The sequence below is a fragment of the Taudactylus pleione genome, unplaced genomic scaffold (genome assembly GCF_031769625.1).
Source record: "Taudactylus pleione unplaced genomic scaffold, aTauple2 ptg000830l, whole genome shotgun sequence".
In the NCBI taxonomy this organism is placed as follows: Eukaryota; Metazoa; Chordata; class Amphibia; order Anura; family Myobatrachidae; genus Taudactylus; species Taudactylus pleione.
The window spans coordinates 3,877,078-3,901,471 of record NW_028285232.1 but is presented as its reverse complement, the minus strand read 5'-3'; the positions used below and the strand labels follow the sequence as shown (position 1 = coordinate 3,901,471).

General features: G+C 48.6%; 1 protein-coding gene across 4 annotated transcripts in view; it reads left to right on the top strand.

Moving 5' to 3' along the window:
• The window catches only part of IL11RA (interleukin 11 receptor subunit alpha), a 210,470-nt gene that overhangs the window by 86,092 nt on the left and 99,984 nt on the right, over positions 1–24,394 (top strand). For all 4 annotated transcript variants that reach the window (XM_088458419.1, XM_088458421.1, XM_088458420.1 and 1 more), the window contains exon 2: positions 20,069–20,165. In XM_088458419.1, coding sequence (XP_088314545.1) covers positions 20,069–20,165 — 97 coding nt within the window. The remainder of the gene's footprint in view (positions 1–20,068; positions 20,166–24,394) is intronic.

Below are 24,394 nucleotides of genomic sequence, written 5' to 3'. Positions count from 1 at the left end.
ACTGTATGTCGCTCTAATGCTACCAGAAGCCCCTTCTCATCTCTCCAAAATGTAGCCTCCCCATCCTAGTATTATATACTGTACTGTATGTCGGTTTAATGCTACCAGAAGCCCCTTCTCATCTCCCCAACATGTAGCCTCCCTATCCTAGTATTATATACTGTACTGTATGTCACTCTAATGCTACCAGGAGCCCCTTCTCATCTCCCCAATATGTAGCCTCCCTATCCTAGTATTATATACTGTACTGTATGTCGCTCTAATGCTAACAGTAGCCCCTTCTCATCTCTCCACCATGTAGCCTCCCTATCCTAGTATTATATACTTTACTGTATGTCACTCTAATGCTACCAGTAGCCCCTTCTTATCTCTCCAACATGTAGCCTCCCTATCCTTGTATTATATACTGTACTGTATGTCGGTTTAATGCTACCAGTAGCCCCTTCTTATCTCTCCAACATGTAGCCTCCCTATCCTAGTATTATATACTGTACTGTATGTCGCTCTAATGCTACCAGTAGCCCCTTCTCATCTCCCCAATATGTAGCCTCCCTATCCTAGTATTATATACTGTACTGTATGTCGCTCTAATGCTACCAGTAGCCCCTTCTCATCTCTCCAACATGTAGCCTCCCTATCCTAGTATTATATACTGTACTGTATGTCACTCTAATGCTACCAGTAGCCCCTTCTTATCTCTCCAACATGCAGCCTCCCTATCCTAGTATTATATACTGTACTGTATGTCGCTCTAATGCTACCAGAAGCCCCTTCTCATCTCTCCAACATGTAGCCTCCCCATCCTAGTACTATATACTGTACTGTATGTCACTCTAATGCTACCAGTAGCCCCTTCTCATCTCTCCAACATGTAGCCTCCCTATCCTAGTATTATATACTGTACTGTATGTCGGTTTAATGCTACCAGTAGCCCCTTCTCATCTCCCCAACATGTAGCCTCCCTATCCTAGTATTATATACTGTACTGTATGTCGGTTTAATGCTACCAGTAGCCCCTTCTTATCTCTCCAACTTTTAGCCTCCCCATCCTAGTATTATATACTGTACTATATGTCACTCTAATGCTACCAGTAGCCCCTTCTCATCTCTCCAACATGTAGCCTCCCCATCCTAGTACTATATACTGTACTGTATGTCACTCTAATGCTACCAGTAGCCCCTTCTCATCTCTCCAACATGTAGCCTCCCTATCCTAGTATTATATACTGTACTGTATGTCGGTTTAATGCTACCAGTAGCCCCTTCTCATCTCCCCAACATGTAGCCTCCCTATCCTAGTATTATATACTGTACTGTATGTCGGTTTAATGCTACCAGTAGCCCCTTCTTATCTCTCCAACATGTAGCCTCCCCATCCTAGTATTATATACTGTACTGTATGTCACTCTAATGATACCAGTAGCCCCTTCTCATCTCTCCAACTTGTAGTAGAGACAAATCATTCAATTTGCGGGTGGTCCTTTGTTCCCCTCGCATAGGGGCAGCCCTTTTTGTATGACCTTGTGCTTATACAGAGGCATTCTTACTGGCTACACCACTGGACATTACAGAAGACCGTGTACAAAAAGCACTTTCACTGCTCTGGTCTAAAAATAGATCATCTGCATCGCGCTACAGTGCGGCATCTTTATATTAAAACATACGTTAACGCCAGGGAAATTATATTAATGTTATTGGCTTTACAGATCACAGATAACTTTATCAGCTGTGTATGCCAAATATTTTCTTAGAGCTATAACAATAAAGCGTATAAGCAGGTAACCTATGTCTGGCCGGTGGCTGCGGACATGTCCTCTGATCTACCTATGTCTGACCGGTGTCTGGGGACATGTCCTCTGATCTACCTATGTCTGGCCGGTGGCTGTGGACATGTCCTCTGATCTACCTATGTCTGGCCGGTGGCTGGGGAGCTGTCCTCTGATCTACCTATGGCTGCCCGGTGACTGGGGAGATGTCCTCTGATCTACCTGTGTCTGGCCGGTGGCTGCGGACATGTCCTCTGATCTACCTATGTCTGGCCGGTGGCTGCGGACATGTCCTCTGATCTACCTATGGCTGGCCGGTGACTGGGGAGATGTCCTCTGATCTACCTATGGCTGGCCGGTGACTGGGGACATGTCATCTGATCTACCTATGTCTGACCGGTGGCTGCGGACATGTCCTCTGATCTACCTATGGCTGGCCGGTGGCTGGGGACATGTCCTCTGATCTACCTATGGCTGGCCGGTGACTGGGGACATGTCCTCTGATCTACCTATGGCTGGCCGGTGGCTGGGGACATGTCCTCTGATCTACCTATGTCTGGCCGTTGGCTGCGGACATGTCCTCTGATCTACCTATGTCTGGCCGGTGGCTGTGGACATGTCCTCTGATCTACTTATGTCTGACCGGTGGCTGGGGACATGTCCTCTGATCTACCTATGGCTGGCAGGTGTAGTAATAACAGAGCGGGGCACTGCATCTGTATGCCGGTCCCAATAACTGCCCGTATAATAGCTGGACTGCTAGTAGTAATAGAGCGGGGCACTGCGCCTGTATGCTGGTCCCCATAACTGCCCGTATAACAGCTGGACTGCTAGTAGTAATAACAGAGCGCGGCACTGCGTCTGTATGCCGGTCCCAATAACTGCCCGTATAACAGCTGGACTGTTAGTAGTAATAATAGAGCGGGGCACTGCGTCTGTATGCTGGTCCCAATAACTGCCCGTATAACAGCTGGACTGCTAGTAGTAATAACAGAGCGGGGCACTGCGCCTGTATGCTGGTCCCCATAACTGCCCGTATAACAGCTGGGCTGCTAGTAGTAATAACAGAGCGGGGCACTGCGCCTGTATGCCTGGCCCAATAACTGCCCGTATAATAGCTGGGCTGCTAGTAGTAATAACAGAGCGGGGCACTGCGCCTGTATGCTGGTCCCAATAACTGCCCGTATAACAGCTGGGCTGCTAGTAGTAATAACATAGCGGGGCACTGCGCCTGTATGCTGGTCCCAATAACTGCCCGTATAACAGCTGGACTGCTAGTAGTAATAACAGAGCAGGGCACTGCACCTATATGCTGGTCCCAATAACTGCCCGTATAACAGCTGGGCTGCTAGTAGTAATAACAGAGCGGGGCACTGCGCCTGTATGCTGGTTCCAATAACTGCCCGTATAACAGCTGGGCTGCTAGTAGTAATAACAGAGCACGGCACTGCGCCTGTATGCTGGTCCCAATAACTGCCTGTATAACAGCTGGGCTGCTAGTAGTAATAACAGAGCGGGGCACTGCGCCTGTATGCTGGTCCCAATAACTACCCGTATAACACCTGGGCTGCTAGTAGTAATAACAGAGCAGGGCACTGCGCCTGTATGCTGGGCCCAATAACTGCCCCGTATAACAGCTGGGCTGCTAGTAGTAATATCAGAGCGGGGCACTGCGCCTGTATGCTGGTTCCAATAACTGCCCGTATAATAGCTGGACTGCTAGTAGTAATAACAGAGCGGGGCACTGCGCCTGTATGCTGGTCCCAATAACTGCCCGTATAACAGCTGGGCTGCTAGTAGTAATATCAGAGCGGGGCACTGCGTCTGTATGCTGGTCCCCATAACCGCCCGTATAACAGCTGGGCTGCTAGTAGTAATATCAGAGCGGGGCACTGCGCCTGTATGCTGGTCCCCATAACTGCCCGTATAACAGCTGGGCTGCTAGTAGTAATAACAAAGCGGGGCACTGCGCCTGTATGCTGGTCCCAATAACTGCCCGTATAACAGCTGGGCTGCTAGTAGTAATAACAGAGCGGGGCACTGCGTCTGTATGCCAGTCCCAATAACTGCCCGTATAACAGCTGGGCTGCTAGTAGTAATATCAGAGCGGGGCACTGCGCCTGTATGCTGGTCCCAATAACTGCCCGTATAACAGCTGGGCTGCTAGTAGTAATAACAGAGCAGGGCACTGCGCCTGTATGCTTGGCCCAATAACTGCCCCGTATAACAGCTGGGCTGCTAGTAGTAATAATAGATCAGGGCACTGCGCCTGTTTGCTGGTCCCAATAACTGCCCGTATAACAGCTGGACTGCTAGTAGTAATAACAGAGCGGGGCACTGCGCCTGTATGCTGGTCCCAATAACTGCCCCGTATAACAGCTGGGCTGCTAGTAGTAATAATAGATCAGGGCACTGTGCCTGTATGCTGGTCCCAATAACTGCCCGTATAACAGCTGGACTGCTAGTAGTAATAACAGAGCGGGGCACTGTGCCTGTATGCTGGTCCCAATAACTGCCCGTATAACAGCTGGACTGCTAGTAGTAATAACAGAGCGGGGCACTGTGCCTGTATGCTGGTCCCAATAACTGCCCGTATAACAGCTGGGCTGCTAGTAGTAATAACAGAGCTGGGCACTGCGCCTGTATGCTGGTCCCAATAACTGCCCGTATAACAGCTGGGCTGCTAGTAGTAATTACAGAGCGGGGCACGGCGCCTGTATGCTGGTCCCAATAACTGCCCGTATAACAGCTGGGCTGCTAGTAGTAATATCAGAGCGGGGCACTGCGTCTGTATGCTGGTCCCTATAAATGCCCGTATAACAGCTGGGCTGCTAGTAGTAATAACAGAACGGGGCACTGCGTCTGTATGCTGGTCCCAATAACTGCCCGTATAACAGCTGGGCTGCTAGTAGTAATAACAGAGCGGGGCACTGCGCCTGTATGCTGGGCCCAATAACTGCCCCGTATAACAGCTGGGCTGCTAGTAGTAATAACAGAGCGGGGCACTGCGCCTGTATGCTGGGCCCAATAACTGCCCCGTATAACAGCTGGGCTGCTAGTAGTAATATCAGAGCGGGGCACTGCGTCTGTATGCTGGTCTCAATAACTGCCCGTATAACAGCTGGGCTGCTAGTAGTAATAACATAGCGGGGCACTGCGCCTGTATGCTGGTCCCCCTAACTGCCTGTATAACAGCTGGGCTGCTAGTAGTAATAACAGAGCTGGGCACTGCGCCTGTATGCTGGTCCCCATAACTGGCCGTATAAAAGCTGGGCTACTAGTAGTAATATCAGAGCGGGGCACTGCGTCTGTATGCTGGTCCCTATAAATGCCCGTATAACAGCTGGGCTGCTAGTAGTAATAACAGAACGGGGCACTGCGTCTGTATGCTGGTCCCAATAACTGCCCGTATAACAGCTGGGCTGCTAGTAGTAATAACAGAGCGGGGCACTGCGCCTGTATGCTGGGCCCAATAACTGCCCCGTATAACAGCTGGGCTGCTAGTAGTAATAACAGAGCGGGGCACTGCGCCTGTATGCTGGGCCCAATAACTGCCCCGTATAACAGCTGGGCTGCTAGTAGTAATATCAGAGCGGGGCACTGCGTCTGTATGCTGGTCTCAATAACTGCCCGTATAACAGCTGGGCTGCTAGTAGTAATAACATAGCGGGGCACTGCGCCTGTATGCTGGTCCCCATAACTGCCTGTATAACAGCTGGGCTGCTAGTAGTAATAACAGAGCTGGGCACTGCGCCTGTATGCTGGTCCCCATAACTGGCCGTATAAAAGCTGGGCTACTAGTAGTAATAACAGAGCGGGGCACTGCGCCTGTATGCTGGTCCCAATAACTGCCCGTATAACAGCTGGGCTGCTAGTAGTAATAACAGAGCGGGGCACTGCGCCTGTATGCTGGTCCCCATAACTGCCCGTATAACAGCTGGGCTGCTAGTAGTAATATCAGAGCGGGGCACTGCGTCTGTATGCTGGTCCCAATAACTGCCCGTATAACAGCTGGACTGCTAGTAGTAATAATAGATCAGGGCACTGCGCCTGTATGCTGGTCCCAGTAACTGCCCGTATAACAGCTGGACTGCTAATAGTAATAACAGAGCGGGGCACTGCGCCTGTATGCTGGTCCCAGTAACTGCCCGTATAACAGCTGGACTGCTAATAGTAATAACAGAGCGGGGCACTGCATCTGTATGCTGGGCCCAATAACTGCCCCGTATAACAGCTGTGCTGCTAGTAGTAATAACAGAGCTGGGCACTGCGCCTGTATGCTGGGCCCAATAACTGCCCCGTATAACAGCTGGGCTGCTAGTAGTAATATCAGAGCGGGGCACTGCGCCTGTATGCTGGGCCCAATAACTGCCCCGTATAACAGCTGGCCTGCTAGTAGTAATAACAGAGCGGGGCACTGCGCCTGTATGCTGGTTCCAATAACTGCCCGTATAACAGCTGGGCTGCTAGTAGTAATAACAGAGCGGGGCACTGCGCCTGTATGCTGGGCCCAATAACTGCCCGTATAACAGCTGGGCTGCTAGTAGTAATATCAGAGCGGGGCACTGCGCCTGTATGCCTGTCCCAATAACTGCCCCGTATAACAGCTGGGCTGCTAGTAGTAATATCAGAGCTGGGCACTGCGCCTGTGTGCTGGGCCCAATAACTGCCCGTATAACAGCTGGGCTGCTAGTAGTAATAACAGAGCGGGGCACTGCGCCTGTATGCTGGTCCCAATAACTGCCTGTATAACAGCTGGGCTGCTAGTAGTAATAACAGAGCGGGGCACTGCACCTCCCTGTAAGAATGACTGAACCTGTGCCTGATTTGCAGGAAATTCTTGATGACCACAGAGCATTCCCTAAGCAGCGTCCCAAACATCTGTACAATGCAGAGACTATAAATCCCTGACTTTCTTTACAGAGAATCTGAAACTGCAAGTAAATAAAATGAACGTCTGGGTGGGTATTACACGCTAATTACACGCCACAATCTGTGAACTCTTTGACAATGTGTCAGAGTTGTGGGTCGATGCGAACAGTTTAAAGTGGGGGTCCTTTATGACAGGCAAAAAGTTTGTACAATAAAAGCTGCTTTTCCTTAGTAATGACACCGTACCGAAGGCTTATAGAATCAGAGACTCTCCGGCTGTTGTGGAACTACAAGTATCAGCACGACCTGCAACACTAAGGATTACACATTACTTGTGCAGGAGCGTGCTTTGCGGTCAGGCCACCGCCCCATGTGATGCCCCAGAATATGTGGGCACATTTCTGGATGTTGTTAGTGACCACAAAACTCTATAGTACAAGGATGCGGCATCCACTGGACACAAAATTTGTATTCACTAGGGGCCTATTCAACACTTAATTTTTTCAATTGCGCTTTTGTAAAAATTATCTGGCCATTCATCAAGAAGGTCATATCACAGATATCTCCTGCTTACCTTTCTCTCCCGGGATGGCCGCTGTCCCTATACACTAGTATCACAGATATCTCCTGCTTACCTTCCTCTCCCGGAATGTCCCGCTGTCCCCATACACTAGTATCACAGATATCTCCTACTTACCTTTCTCTCCCGGAATGACCCGCTGTCCCCATACACTAGTATCACAGATATCTCCTGCTTACCTTTCTCTCCCGGAATGGCCCGCTGTCCCCATACACTAGTATCACAGATATCTCCTGCTTACCTTTCCCTCCCGGAATGTCCCGCTGTCCCCATACACTAGTGTCACAGATATCTCCTGCTTACCTTCCTCTTCTGGAATATCCCGCTGTCCCCATACACTAGTATCACAGATATCTCCTGCTTACCGTCCTCTCCCGGAATGGCCCGCTGTCCCCATACACTAGTATCACAGATATCTCCTACTTACCTTTCTCTCCCGGAATGACCCGCTGTCCCTATACACTAGTATCACAGATATCTCCTGCTTACCTTCCTCTCCCGGAATGTCCCGCTGTCCCCATACACTAGTATCACAGATATCTCCTACTTACCTTTCTCTCCCGGAATGACCCGCTGTCCCCATACACTAGTATCACAGATATCTCCTGCTTACCTTTCTCTCCCGGAATGGCCCGCTGTCCCCATACACTAGTATCACAGATATCTCCTGCTTACCTTTCCCTCCCGGAATGTCCCGCTGTCCCCATACACTAGTGTCACAGATATCTCCTGCTTACCTTCCTCTTCTGGAATATCCCGCTGTCCCCATACACTAGTATCACAGATATCTCCTGCTTACCGTCCTCTCCCGGAATGGCCCGCTGTCCCCATATACTAGTATCACAGATATCTCCTGCTTACCTTCCTCTCCCGGAATGGCCGCTGTCCCCATACACTAGTATCACAGATATCTCCTGCTTACCTTCCTCTCCCGGAATGGCCGCTGTCCCTATACACTAGTATCACAGATATCTCCTGCTTAACTTCCTCTCCCGGAATGTCCCGCTGTCCCCATACACTAGTGTCACAGATATCTCCTGCTTACCTTCCTCTCCTGGAATATCCCGCTGTCCCCATACACTAGTATCACAGATATCTCCTGCTTACCGTCCTCTCCCGGAATGGCCCGCTGTCCCCATATACTAGTATCACAGATATCTCCTGCTTACCTTCCTCTCCCGGAATGGCCGCTGTCCCCATACACTAGTATCACAGATATCTCCTGCTTACCTTCCTCTCCCGGAATGGCCGCTGTCCCTATACACTAGTATCACAGATATCTCCTGCTTACCTCCCTCTCCCGGAATGGCCGCTGTCCTCATACACTAGTATCACAGATATCTCCTGCTTAACTTCCTCTCCCGGAATGGCCCGCTGTCCCCATACACTAGTATCACAGATATCTCCTGCTTACCTTTCCCTCCTGGAATGTCCCGCTGTCCCCATACACTAGTGTCACAGATATCTCCTGCTTACCTTCCTCTCCTGGAATATCCCGCTGTCCCCATACACTAGTATCACAGATATCTCCTGCTTACCGTCCTCTCCCGGAATGGCCCGCTGTCCCCATATACTAGTATCACAGATATCTCCTGCTTACCTTCCTCTCCCGGAATGGCCGCTGTCCCCATACACTAGTATCACAGATATCTCCTGCTTACCTTCCTCTCCCGGAATGGCCGCTGTCCCTATACACTAGTATCACAGATATCTCCTGCTTACCTCCCTCTCCCGGAATGGCCGCTGTCCCCATACACTAGTATCACAGATATCTCCTGCTTACCTTCCTCTCGCGGAATGGCCGCTGTCCCCATACACTAGTATCACAGATATCTCCTGCTTACCTTCCTCTCCCGGAATGGCCACTGTCCTCATACACTAGTATCACAGATATCTCCTGCTTACCTTTCTCTCCCGGAATGGCCCGCTGTCCCCATACACTAGTATATCTCCTGCTTACCTTCCTCTCCCGGAATGGCCACTGTCCTCATACACTAGTATCACAGATATCTCCTGCTTACCTTCCTCTCCCGGAATGGCCTGCTGTCCCCATACACTAGTATCACAGATATCTCCTGCTTACCTTCCTCTCCCGGAATGGCCCGCTGTGCCCATACACTAGTATCACAGATATCTCCTGCTTACCTTTCTCTCCCGGAATGACCCGCTGTCCCCATACACTAGTATCACAGATATCTCCTGCTTACCTTTCTCTCCCGGAATGGCCGCTGTCCCCATACACTAGTATCACAGATATCTCCTGCTTACTTTTCTCTCCCGGAATGGCCCGCTGTCCCCATACACTAGTATCACAGATATCTCCTGCTTACCTTTCACTCCCGGAATGTCCCGCTGTCCCCATACACTAATGTCACAGATATCTCCTGCTTACCTTTCCCTCCCGGAATGTCCCGCTGTCCCCATACACTAGTATCACTGATATCTCCTGCTTACCGTCCTCTCCCGGAATGGCCCGCTGTCCCCATATACTAGTATCACAGATATCCCCTGCTTACCTTCCTCTCCCGGAATGGCCGCTGTCCCCATACACTAGTATCACAGATATCTCCTGCTTACCTTCCTCTCCCGGAATGGCCACTGTCCTCATACACTAGTATCACAGATATCTCCTGCTTACCTTTCTCTCCCGGAATGGCCCGCTGTCCCCATACACTAGTATATCTCCTGCTTACCTTCCTCTCCCGGAATGGCCACTGTCCTCATACACTAGTATCACAGATATCTCCTGCTTACCTTCCTCTCCCGGAATGGCCCGCTGTCCCCATACACTAGTATCACAGATATCTCCTGCTTACCTTCCTCTCCCGGAATGGCCCGCTGTCCCCATACACTAGTATCACAGATATCTCCTGCTTACCTTCCTCTCCCAGAATGGTCCGCTGTCCCCATACACTAGTATCACAGATATCTCCTGCTTACCTTTCCCTCCCGGAATGTCCCGCTGTCCCCATACACTAGTATCACAGATATCTCCTGCTTACCTTCCTCTCCTGGAATATCCCGCTGTCCCCATACACTAGTATCACAGATATCTCCTGCTTACCGTCCTCTCCCGGAATGGCCCGCTTTCCCCATACACTAGTATCACAGATATCCCCTGCTTACCTTCCTCTCCCGGAATGTCCCGCTGTCCCCATACACTAGTATCACAGATATCTCCTGCTTACCTTCCTCTCCCGGAATGGCCACTGTCCTCATACACTAGTATCACAGATATCTCCTGCTTACCTTTCTCTCCCGGAATGGCCCGCTGTCCCCATACACTAGTATATCTCCTGCTTACCTTCCTCTCCCGGAATGGCCACTGTCCTCATACACTAGTATCACAGATATCTCCTGCTTACCTTCCTCTCCCGGAATGGCCCGCTGTGCCCATACACTAGTATCACAGATATCTCCTGCTTACCTTTCTCTCCCGGAATGACCCGCTGTCCCCATACACTAGTATTACAGATATCTCCTGCTTACCTTTCTCTCCCGGAATGGCCGCTGTCCCCATACACTAGTATCACAGATATCTCCTGCTTACTTTTCTCTCCCGGAATGGCCCGCTGTCCCCATACACTAGTATCACAGATATCTCCTGCTTACCTTTCACTCCCGGAATGTCCCGCTGTCCCCATACACTAGTGTCACAGATATCTCCTGCTTACCTTTCCCTCCCGGAATGTCCCGCTGTCCCCATACACTAGTATCACAGATATCTCCTGCTTACCGTCCTCTCCCGGAATGGCCCGCTGTCCCCATATACTAGTATCACAGATATCCCCTGCTTACCTTCCTCTCCCGGAATGGCCGCTGTCCCCATACACTAGTATCACAGATATCTCCTGCTTACCTTCCTCTCCCGGAATGGCCACTGTCCTCATACACTAGTATCACAGATATCTCCTGCTTACCTTTCTCTCCCGGAATGGCCCGCTGTCCCCATACACTAGTATATCTCCTGCTTACCTTCCTCTCCCGGAATGGCCACTGTCCTCATACACTAGTATCACAGATATCTCCTGCTTACCTTCCTCTCCCGGAATGGCCCGCTGTCCCCATACACTAGTATCACAGATATCTCCTGCTTACCTTCCTCTCCCGGAATGGCCCGCTGTCCCCATACACTAGTATCACAGATATCTCCTGCTTACCTTCCTCTCCCAGAATGGCCCGCTGTCCCCATACACTAGTATCACTTATATCTCCTGCTTACCTTCCTCTCCCGGAATGGCCCGCTGTCCCCATACACTAGTATCACAGATATCTCCTGCTTACCTTTCCCTCCCGGAATGTCCCGCTGTCCCCATACACTAGTATCACAGATATCTCCTGCTTACCTTCCTCTCCTGGAATATCCCGCTGTCCCCATACACTAGTATCACAGATATCTCCTGCTTACCGTCCTCTCCCGGAATGGCCCGCTTTCCCCATACACTAGTATCACAGATATCCCCTGCTTACCTTCCTCTCCCGGAATGTCCCGCTGTCCCCATACACTAGTATCACATATATCTCCTGCTTACCTTCCTCTCCCGGAATGGCCACTGTCCTCATACACTAGTATCACAGATATCTCCTGATTACCTTCCTCTCCCGGAATGGCCGCTGTCCCCATACACTAGTTTCACAGATATCTCCTGCTTACCTTCCTCTCCCGGAATGGCCGCTGTCCCCATACACTAGTATCACAGATATCTCCTGCTTACCTTCCTCTCCCGGAATGGCCACTGTCCTCATACACTAGTATCACAGATATCTCCTGCTTACCTTTCTCTCCCGGAATGGCCCGCTGTCCCCATACACTAGTATATCTCCTGCTTACCTTCCTCTCCCGGTATGGCCACTGTCCTCATACACTAGTATCACAGATATTGCCTGCTTACCTTCCTCTCCCGGAATGGCCCGCTGTCCCCATACACTAGTATCACAGATATCTCCTGCTTACCTTCCTCTCCCGGAATGGCCCGCTGTCCCCATACACTAGTATCACAGATATCTCCTGCTTACCTTCCTCTCCCGGAATGGCTGCTGTCCCCATACACTAGTATCACAGATATCTCCTGTTTACCTTCCTCTGGTGGAATGGCCCACTGTCTCCATACACTAGTATCACAGATATCTCCTGCTTACCTTCCTCTCCCGGAATGGCCCGCTGTCTCCATACACTAGTATCACAGATATCTCCTACTTATCTTTCTCTCCCGGAATGGCCCGCTGTCCCCATACACTAGTATCACAGATATCTCCTGCTTACCTTCCTCTCCCTGAATGGCTGCTGTCCCCATACACTAGTATCACAGATATCTCCTGCTTACCTTCCTCTGGTGGAATGGCCCACTGTCTCCATACACTAGTATCACAGATATCTCCTGCTTACCTTCCTCTCCCGGAATGGCCCGCTGTCTCCATACACTAGTATCACAGATATCTCCTGCTTACCTTCCTCTCTCGGAATGGCCCGCTGTCCCCATACACTAGTATCACAGATATCTCCTGCTTACCTTCCTCTCCCGGAATGGCTGCTGTCCCCATACACTAGTATCACAGATATCTCCTGCTTACCTTCCTCTGGTGGAATGGCCCACTGTCTCCATACACTAGTATCACAGATATCTCCTGCTTACCTTCCTCTCCCGGAATGGCCCGCTGTCTCCATACACTAGTATCACAGATATCTCCTGCTTACCTTCCTCTCCCGGAATGGCCCGCTGTCCCCATACACTAATATCACAGATATCTCCTGCTTACCTTCCTCTCCCAGAATGGCCCGCTGTCCCCATACACTAGTATCACTTATATCTCCTGCTTACCTTCCTCTCCCGGAATGGCCCGCTGTCCCCATACACTAGTATCACAGATATCTCCTGCTTACCTTTCCCTCCCGGAATGTCCCGCTGTCCCCATACACTAGTATCACAGATATCTCCTGCTTACCTTCCTCTCCTGGAATATCCCGCTGTCCCCATACACTAGTATCACAGATATCTCCTGCTTACCGTCCTCTCCCGGAATGGCCCGCTTTCCCCATACACTAGTATCACAGATATCCCCTGCTTACATTCCTCTCCCGGAATGTCCCGCTGTCCCCATACTCTAGTATCACATATATCTCCTGCTTACCTTCCTCTCCCGGAATGGCCACTGTCCTCATACACTAGTATCACAGATATCTCCTGATTACCTTCCTCTCCCGGAATGGCCGCTGTCCCCATACACTAGTTTCACAGATATCTCCTGCTTACCTTCCTCTCCCGGAATGGCCGCTGTCCCCATACACTAGTATCACAGATATCTCCTGCTTACCTTCCTCTCCCGGAATGGCCCGCTGTGCCCATACACTAGTATCACAGATATCTCCTGCTTACCTTTCTCTCCCGGAATGACCCGCTGTCCCCATACACTAGTATCACAGATATCTCCTGCTTACCTTTCTCTCCCGGAATGGCCGCTGTCCCCATACACTAGTATCACAGATATCTCCTGCTTACTTTTCTCTCCCGGAAAGGCCCGCTGTCCCCATACACTAGTATCACAGATATCTCCTGCTTACCTTTCACTCCCGGAATGTCCCGCTGTCCCCATACACTAGTGTCACAGATATCTCCTGCTTACCTTTCCCTCCCGGAATGTCCCGCTGTCCCCATACACTAGTATCACAGATATCTCCTGCTTACCGTCCTTTCCCTGAATGGCCCGCTGTCCCCATATACTAGTATCACAGATATCCCCTGCTTACCTTCCTCTCCCGGAATGGCCGCTGTCCCCATACACTAGTATCACAGATATCTCCTGCTTACCTTCCTCTCCCGGAATGGCCACTGTCCTCATACACTAGTATCACAGATATCTCCTGCTTACCTTTCTCTCCCGGAATGGCCCGCTGTCCCCATACACTAGTATATCTCCTGCTTACCTTCCTCTCCCGGAATGGCCACTGTCCTCATACACTAGTATCACAGATATCTCCTGCTTACCTTCCTCTCCCGGAATGGCCCGCTGTCCCCATACACTAGTATCACAGATATCTCCTGCTTACCTTCCTCTCCCGGAATGGCCCGCTGTCCCCATACACTAGTATCACAGATATCTCCTGCTTACCTTCCTCTCCCAGAATGGCCCGCTGTCCCCATACACTAGTATCACTTATATCTCCTGCTTACCTTCCTCTCCCGGAATGGCCCGCTGTCCCCATACACTAGTATCACAGATATCTCCTGCTTACCTTTCCCTCCCGGAATGTCCCGCTGTCCCCATACACTAGTATCACAGATATCTCCTGCTTACCTTCCTCTCCTGGAATATCCCGCTGTCCCCATACACTAGTATCACAGATATCTCCTGCTTACCGTCCTCTCCCGGAATGGCCCGCTTTCCCCATACACTAGTATCACAGATATCCCCTGCTTACCTTCCTCTCCCGGAATGTCCCGCTGTCCCCATACACTAGTATCACATATATCTCCTGCTTACCTTCCTCTCCCGGAATGGCCACTGTCCTCATACACTAGTATCACAGATATCTCCTGATTACCTTCCTCTCCCGGAATGGCCGCTGTCCCCATACACTAGTTTCACAGATATCTCCTGCTTACCTTCCTCTCCCGGAATGGCCGCTGTCCCCATACACTAGTATCACAGATATCTCCTGCTTACCTTCCTCTCCCGGAATGGCCACTGTCCTCATACACTAGTATCACAGATATCTCCTGCTTACCTTTCTCTCCCGGAATGGCCCGCTGTCCCCATACACTAGTATATCTCCTGCTTACCTTCCTCTCCCGGTATGGCCACTGTCCTCATACACTAGTATCACAGATATTGCCCGCTTACCTTCCTCTCCCGGAATGGCCCGCTGTCCCCATACACTAGTATCACAGATATCTCCTGCTTACCTTCCTCTCCCGGAATGGCCCGCTGTCCCCATACACTAGTATCACAGATATCTCCTGCTTACCTTCCTCTCCCGGAATGGCTGCTGTCCCCATACACTAGTATCACAGATATCTCCTGTTTACCTTCCTCTGGTGGAATGGCCCACTGTCTCCATACACTAGTATCACAGATATCTCCTGCTTACCTTCCTCTCCCGGAATGGCCCGCTGTCTCCATACACTAGTATCACAAATATCTCCTGCTTACCTTCCTCTGGTGGAATGGCTGCTGTCCCCATACACTAGTATCACAGATATCTCCTGCTTACCTTCCTCTGGTGGAATGGCCCACTGTCTCCATACACTAGTATCACAGATATCTCCTGCTTACCTTCCTCTCCCGGAATGGCCCGCTGTCTCCATACACTAGTATCACAGATATCTCCTGCTTACCTTCCTCTCCCGGAATGGCCCGCTGTCCCCATACACTAGTATCACAGATATCTCCTGCTTACCTTCCTCTCCCGGAATGGCTGCTGTCCCCATACACTAGTATCACAGATATCTCCTGCTTACCTTCCTCTGGTGGAATGGCCCACTGTCTCCATACACTAGTATCACAGATATCTCCTGCTTACCTTCCTCTCCCGGAATGGCCCGCTGTCTCCATATACTAGTATCACAGATATCTCCTGCTTACCTTCCTCTGGTGGAATGGCCGCTGTCCCCATACACTAGTATCACAGATATCTCCTGCTTACCTTCCTCTGGTGGAATGGCCCACTGTCTCCATACACTACTATGGGGACAGAATTTATCAAGCTCTGAAAATACAATATTTTAGGAGCTTGAGTGCTGGAGCAGTCGCCATCTTCAGATGGCGAATGCTCCTGCTACAGGCTCGCAACCTACTTCTTCCCTTTATGAAAGAGTCCAAGGTTGCGAAGAGAAATTCTTTAGGGTTTCTTCGCCCCTGTCCGGCCCCTTCTGGCGGACGTTGGGGTTCCTTTGCGCATGCGCGACCTGTAGGGAAGGGGCACGGGGAGGGAAAGCAACTGTATATCTGCAGGAGGGGGCTCGGGGAGGGAGAGCGGCTGTATAACTGCGGGAGGAGCTCGGGGTTGGGGGGGGAGCGGCTGTATGCGGGAGGGGGCTGGGAGAGGGAGAGTGGCTGTATAACTGCAGGAGGGGGCTTGGGGAGGCAGAGTGGCTGTATAACCGTGTGAGGGGGCTCGGGGAGGGAGAGCAGTTGTATAACTGCGGGAGGGGGCTCGGGTAGGGAGAGCGGCTGTATAACTGGGGGAGGGGGCTCGGGTAGGGAGAGCGGCTGTATTTCTGCGGGAGGGAGCTTGGGGAGGGAGAGCGGCTGTATAACTGCGGGAGGGGCTTGGGGAGGGAGAGCGTCTGTATAAGTGCGGGAGGGAGCTCGGGGAGGGAGAGCGGCTGTATAACTGCGGGAGGGGGCTCGGGTAGGGAGAGCGACTGTATAACTGGGGGAGGGGGCTCGGGTAGGGAGAGCGGCTGTATAAGTGGGGGAGGGGGCTCGGGTAGGGAGAGCGGCTGTATAACTGCGGGAGGGAGCTTGGGGAGGGAGAGCGGCTGTATAACTGCGGGAGGGGGCTCGGGGAGGGAGAGCGGCTCTAGAGTTAATGCCATGTTCTGCAGAGGTTATTACCTAATTAGCAGCTAATACTTTCCCCTGGAGTGCATTAGAATTCCTGGCATGATCTGTGTACTGTATTTGGTAAATTCCTGTCACCTGTCTCTGCCGAAGCGTCCACCACACACGCATCACTGTTCTCCCTGTGGCTACAGGTGACATGGGATACAGTATATGATTCATTTTACTAACATTTCTCTGTAAACGGTCAGTAAGATATAATGGGTGTAATTCACAAGTGCAATGTGGCTGCATCTCTTTATGCTAATTGCCGCATCCGCTGGGCATTGTACAGAGACGCCTACCGGCTGTGCTGCTATTCTGCCACTGTGCACATTCAGACGCACATCGGTCAACTTATCGAACATTGCACCAGCCCTATGGAGGCGCAGAATCCCCGGCTGAACATGGCCGCCAAAATCGGTGCAACTGTAGTAAAAGACGGCGTTGCTGAACGTGGCATGCCTGCGACTCGCCCGCATCTGGCTAGCCAACGCCCTGTTAACACCGAGACACACCCGCTGAAATTGCGGCTAAATTTGCCCTGCGGCTCCCGGCCGTAACTATCGGGATGCACGCGGAGTGCAGCTTGGATGATCCGCTGACTTAAAACATTGGTCGCTAACGCGTGGCACTGACAGTGCGTGCTGCTCTGTATCAGGCCCAGTGTGAGCTGTAGCTGTAGTCAGGCGTTCCTTGGCGGTGACTGGGGAAGGGGTCCTTTCGTCGGGGGCGTTCCAGAAAGCAGGGACGTTTTGGCCCCGTTTTCTGGATGCGCTGAAGCCATTGGCTCTGTCCTTGGCCGCAGCGTTACTGGCCCCAGCAGCTTAACCGGACATCCTGAGTAACCTGAGGGATATTCTGATGTCCGATGTCCACACAGTTGATCCGATGCTGCGTCTTTGGAACTGATGCCGCTTTTATATGCCCGTTTCACATAAAGAGACCTGGCTAAGATCTCAGAATTGGCTCTAGGTGCGCCAAAATGCGTGACTTTGATTCTGCGCACACACGCATCATAATCCAGTCCATTATGTGTTCGTAATTCAGGTGCCTGCAGTAAAGGAATTATACTGCGACTATCCCCCCCACACCACCCCGCCCCCAAACCTCTGATCGCGGGAGCAGCCATCAGCTCAATCTGCAGCACTTAGACCTACCCCATGTAGGGTGCAGGAGATGGGTGGGCAGAAATTTGCCATGCACCGTGCATAAACGGAGCTCAGTATAGGTGGTGACTCTGTATAAATGCCCAGGGAACACTCGCGCCCCGTAGTCATCCAGTAACGTCCATTCAGACCTCTCAGAGAAAAGACAGGGATGTGAGTGGGTCACAACCACTTGTAAGTTCTTAATGAATTAACTGCAGCCCCACGACGTATGCGCAATTTTCCAAAAATTGCTAGAAACTGCCCATTTCAAATTCCCATTTAGCATAGAACCAGCCCCTGTACACTCGGCGCAGCCCCCTGTACACTCGGCGCAGCCCCCTGTACACTTGGCGCAGCCCCCTGTGTACAGCATTTCAGAGCTGTTGTTACATCGTTCTGCAGCAAATAGGAGACTTTCCCCTGCGTATAAAAGACGCACTGTATATTCTGTGTGATCAGCCACTGGCTGTGTATATGTGTATATGTACTGGTGTAGAAGGTTGTAGATAATCTCTGTGTGATCAGACACTGGCTGTGTATATGTACTGGTGTAGAATGTTGTAGATAATCTCTGTGTGATCAGACACTGGCTGTGTATATGTACTGGTGTAGAATGTTGTAGATAATCTCTGTGTGATCAGACACTGGCTGTGTATATGTACTGGTGTACAATGTTGTAGATAATCTCTGTGTGATCAGACACTGGCTGTGTATATATGTATATGTACTGGTGTAGAAGGTTGTAGATAATCTCTGTGTGATCAGATACTGGCTGTGTATATGTGTATATGTACTGGTGTAGAATGTTGTAGATAATCTCTGTGTGATCAGACACTGGCTGTGTATATTTACTGGTGTAGAATGTTGTAGATAATCTCTGTGTGATCAGACACTGGCTGTGTATATGTACTGGTGTAGAATGTTGTAGATAATCTCTGTGTGATCAGACACTGGCTGTGTATATGTACTGGTGTAGAAGGTTGTAGATAATCTCTGTGTGATCAGACACTGGCTGTGTATATGTACTGGTGTAGAAGGTTGTAGATAATCTCTGTGTGATCAGACACTGGCTGTGTATATGTACTGGTGTAGAATGTTGTAGATAATCTCTGTGTGATCAGACACTGGCTGTGTATATGTACTGGTGTAGAATGTTGTAGATAATCTCTGTGTGATCAGACACTGGCTGTGTATATGTACTGGTGTAGAATGTTGTAGATAATCTCTGTGTGATCAGACACTGGCTGTGTATATTTACTGGTGTAGAATGTTGTAGATAATCTCTGTGTGATCAAACACTGGCTGTGTATATGTACTGGTGTAGAATGCTGTAGATAATCTCTGTGTGATCAGACACTGGCTGTGTATATGTACTGGTGTAGAATGTTGTAGATAATCTCTGTGTGATCAGACACTGGCTGTGTATATGTACTGGTGTAGAATGTTGTAGATAATCTCTGTGTGATCAGACACTGGCTGTGTATATGTGTATATGTACTGGTGTAGAATGTTGTAGATAATCTCTGTGTGATCAGACACTGGCTGTGTATATGTACTGGTGTAGAATGTTGTAGATAATCTCTGTGTGATCAGACACTGGCTGTGTATATTTACTGGTGTAGAATGTTGTAGATAATCTCTGTGTGATCAGACACTGGCTGTGTATATGTACTGGTGTAGAATGCTGTAGATAATCTCTGTGTGATCAGACACTGGCTGTGTATATGTACTGGTGTAGAATGTTGTAGATAATCTCTGTGTGATCAGACACTGGCTGTGTATATGTACTGGTGTAGAATGTTGTAGATAATCTCTGTGTGATCAGACACTGGCTGTGTATATGTGTATATGTACTGGTGTAGAATGTTGTAGATAATCTCTGTGTGATCAGACACTGGCTGTGTATATGTGTATATGTACTGGTGTAGAATGTTGTAGATAATCTCTGTGTGATCAGACACTGGCTGTGTATATGTACTGGTGTAGAATGTTGTAGATAATCTCTGTGTGATCAGCCACTGGCTGTGTATATGTGTATATGTACTGGTGTAGAATGTTGTAGATAATCTCTGTGTGATCAGCCACTGGCTGTGTATATGTACTGGTGTAGAATGTTGTAGATAATCTCTGTGTAACCTGGGTCTCTCTGTGTTTTGCAGATGAGCAGCTTTGCGCCATGTCTTAGCCGGGTGATTTGTCTCCTCGCTGTGGCCGCAGTCTCCGTGTCGCTGTCTTCACACACATGGCAGGAGGAAGGTAAAGACTTTCTGTCCACTACTAAAGACAGATTAACCTACAGCACAGGTGCTCAAACTCAGTCCTCGGGACCCCATACAGTGCATGTTTTCCAGGTCTCTTAACAGAATCAAAAGTGAAGTAATTATAACCACCTGTGGATCTTTTAAATTGTGTCAGTGAGTAATGAATATACCTGTGCACCTTCTGGGTGACATGGAAAACGTGACCTGTGTGGGGTCCTGAGGAGCGAGTTTGAGAACCACTGACCTACAGGATTAAAGGGTTCTTCAGTTATATCAACCCCCCCTTAGGATCCACCATTATGACCTGCACTGTGACGGGTTTGTGTACCGGCCCCTCACACCTATCCGGTCTCCCAAATACACCGTAATCTGATGATAATATAGCAGTATAGTCCTGCACACATCTCGCGATACACAGTGTACACTACACACTACATGGTACACAGTACTATTACACGACATACATTACATGGTACACAGTACTATTACACGCCATACATTACATGGTACAAACTACATAATACACAGTACACACTACATGGTACACGCCACACTACACACTACATGGTACACGCCACACATTACATGGTACACAGTACATGATACATGCCACACATTAGATGGTACAAACTACATAATACACAGTACACAGTACACACTACATGGTACACAGTACTATTACACGCCACACATTACATGGTACAAACTACATAATACACAGTAAACACTACTTGGTACACATTGCACACTACATGGTACACGCCACATGGTACAAATTACATAATACACAGTACACATTACATGATACACGCCACACATTACATGATGCAAACTACATAATACATAGTGCATATAGTACTACATGATACACATTGCACACTACATGATACATGCTACAGAAAATCTTACTTACAGTGCCCTGACATTTCTGTACATGAAATATTATAATCCCTGGGTCAAAGTTCTGCCCAGTGCACCCCACTATGAGGTCCAACCGGGACCCCAACCACTCCATTAGGCATCCCAGACCAATTGCCACCCCTCTGTGAAGTTTGTGTCCAAATCATCCGGGGGGATTCACAGAACAGGCTTTGCCCAGCAAACACCAATAGGAGGTCCGACTGGGACCCTAACCCCCCTAAAGACTGTCCAGGATCCAACAGGACCACCTCATGTTGTGTCATCCTAATCAGTGCAGAGGTGTCCAAATGCATAACCGACCGACCGACAAATTTTATATATAGGATAGTGAGACATTGCATGGTGCCAACCATCGGCCTGGACTGTACACCCCATTGTAACATAGATCTAGATCTGACCTATATATACCCTGCACCCCAGTGTAACATAGATCTAGATCTGACCTATATATATCCTGCACCCCAGTGTAACATAGATCTAGATCTGACCTATATATACCCTGCACCCCAGTGTAACATAGATCTAGATCTGACCTATATATACCCTGCACCACAGTGTAACATAGATCTAGATCTGACCTATATATATCCTGCACCCCAGTGTAACATAGATCTAGATCTGACCTATATATACCCTGCACCCCAGTGTAACATAGATCTAGATCTGACCTATATATACCCTGCACCCCAGTGTAACATAGATCTAGATCTGACCTATATATATCCTGCACCCCAGTGTAACATAGATCTAGATCTGACCTATATATACCCTGCACCCCAGTGTAACATAGATCTAGATCTGACCTATATATATCCTGCACCCCAGTGTAACATAGATCTAGATCTGACCTATATATACCCTGCACCCCAGTGTAACATAGATGTAGATCTGACCTATATATATCCTTACCCCAGTGTTACATAGATGTAGATCTGACCTATATATATATATATCCTGCACCCCAGTGTAACATAGATCTAGATCTGACCTATATATACCCTGCACCCCAGTGTAACATAGATCTAGATCTGACCTATATATACCCTGCACCCCAGTGTAACATAGATCTAGATCTGACCTATATATACCTTGCACCCCAGTGTAACATAGATCTAGATCTGACCTATATATATCCTGCACCCCAGTGTAATATAGATCTAGATCTGACCTATATATATCCTGCACCCCAGTGTAACATAGATCTAGATCTGACCTATATATACCCTGCACCCCAGTGTTACATAGATCTAGATCTGACCTATATATACCCTGCACCCCAGTGTAACATAGATCTAGATCTGACCTATATATATCCTGCACCCCAGTGTAACATAGATCTAGATCTGACCTATATATATCCTGCACCCCAGTGTAACATAGATCTAGATCTGACCTATATATATCCTGCACCCCAGTGTAACATAGATCTAGATCTGACCTATATATACCCTGCACCCCAGTGTAACATAGATCTAGATCTGACCTATATATATATCCTGCACCCCAGTGTAACATAGATCTAGATCTGACCTATATATATCCTGCACCCCAGTGTAACATAGATCTAGATCTGACCTATATATATCCTTACCCCAGTGTAACATAGATCTAGATCTGATCTATATATATCCTGCACCCCAGTGTAACATAGATCTAGATCTGACCTATATATATCCTTACCCCAGTGTAACATAGATCTAGATCTGACCTATATATATCCTTACCCCAGTGTAACATAGATCTAGATCTGACCTATATATATCCTGCACCCCAGTGTAACATAGATCTAGATCTGACCTATATATATCCTGCACCCCAGTGTAACATAGATCTAGATCTGACCTATATATATCCTGCACCCCAGTGTAACATAGATCTAGATCTGACCTATATATACCCTGCACCCCAGTGTAACATAGATCTAGATCTGACCTATATATATCTTGCACCCCAGTGTAACATAGATCTAGATCTGACCTATATATATCCTGCACCCCAGTGTAACATAGATCTAGATCTGACCTATATATATCCTTACCCCAGTGTAACATAGATCTAGATCTGATCTATATATATCCTGCACCCCAGTGTAACATAGATCTAGATCTGACCTATATATATCCTTACCCCAGTGTAACATAGATCTAGATCTGACCTATATATATCCTTACCCCAGTGTAACATAGATCTAAATCTGACCTATATATATCCTGCACCCCAGTGTAACATAGATCTAGATCTGACCTATATATATCCTGCACCCCAGTGTAACATAGATCTAGATCTGACCTATATATACCCTGCACCCCAATGTAACATAGATCTAGATCTGACCTATATATATATCCTGCACCCCAGTGTAACATAGATCTAGATCTGACCTATATATATCCTGTACCCCAGTGTAACATAGATCTAGATCTGACCTATATATATCCTGCACCCCAGTGTAACATAGATCTAGATCTGACCTATATATATCCTGCACCCCAGTGTAACATAGATCTAGATCTGACCTATATATATCCTGCATCCCAGTGTAACATAGAACTAGATCTGACCTATATATATCCTGCACCCCAGTTTAACATATATCTAGATCTGACCTATATATTTATCCTGCACCCCAGTGTAACATAGATGTAGATCTGACCTATATATATATATCCTGCACCCCAGTGTAACATAGATCTGACCTATATATATCCTGCACCCCAGTGTAACATAGATCTAGATCTGATCTATATATATCCTGCACCCCAGTGTAACATAGATCTAGATCTGACCTATATATATCCTGCACCCCAGTGTAACATAGATGTAGATCTGACCTATATATATCCTGCACCCCTTGCAGCGTTTCATGAGGTTTCCGCTAGCAAATTTTTGACCCAATCTAGAAAAGCCCCTTTTTGCCTATGTATGTATGGGTGTATGTATGCCTGTGTACACCTATGTACCCCGCTACATCGCCCCAAAGTCCACGCATCCCTTGTGCCCCAGATATGATTATTGCAATATAATCTGAGCTGTATCTTGGTGCTCTTTAAATATGTCACCTTAAGTCTTCCATAGCATTAGTCACTCACCACATCCATAACTGGTGTGTAAGACTGGTGCGACCACATTGTATACATAAATCACACACAATCTCTGCACTCACCAAATCCACCAAGAACACTGCGAGGTGCCCTAAATACAAAATCTGGAATATTCGTACAATATATTGTAATAGATGTTAGGCTGAGCAACCACTGCAAAGTCCTCCCCAGTCCTACACTAGAAGTCACTCTGAAATATAAG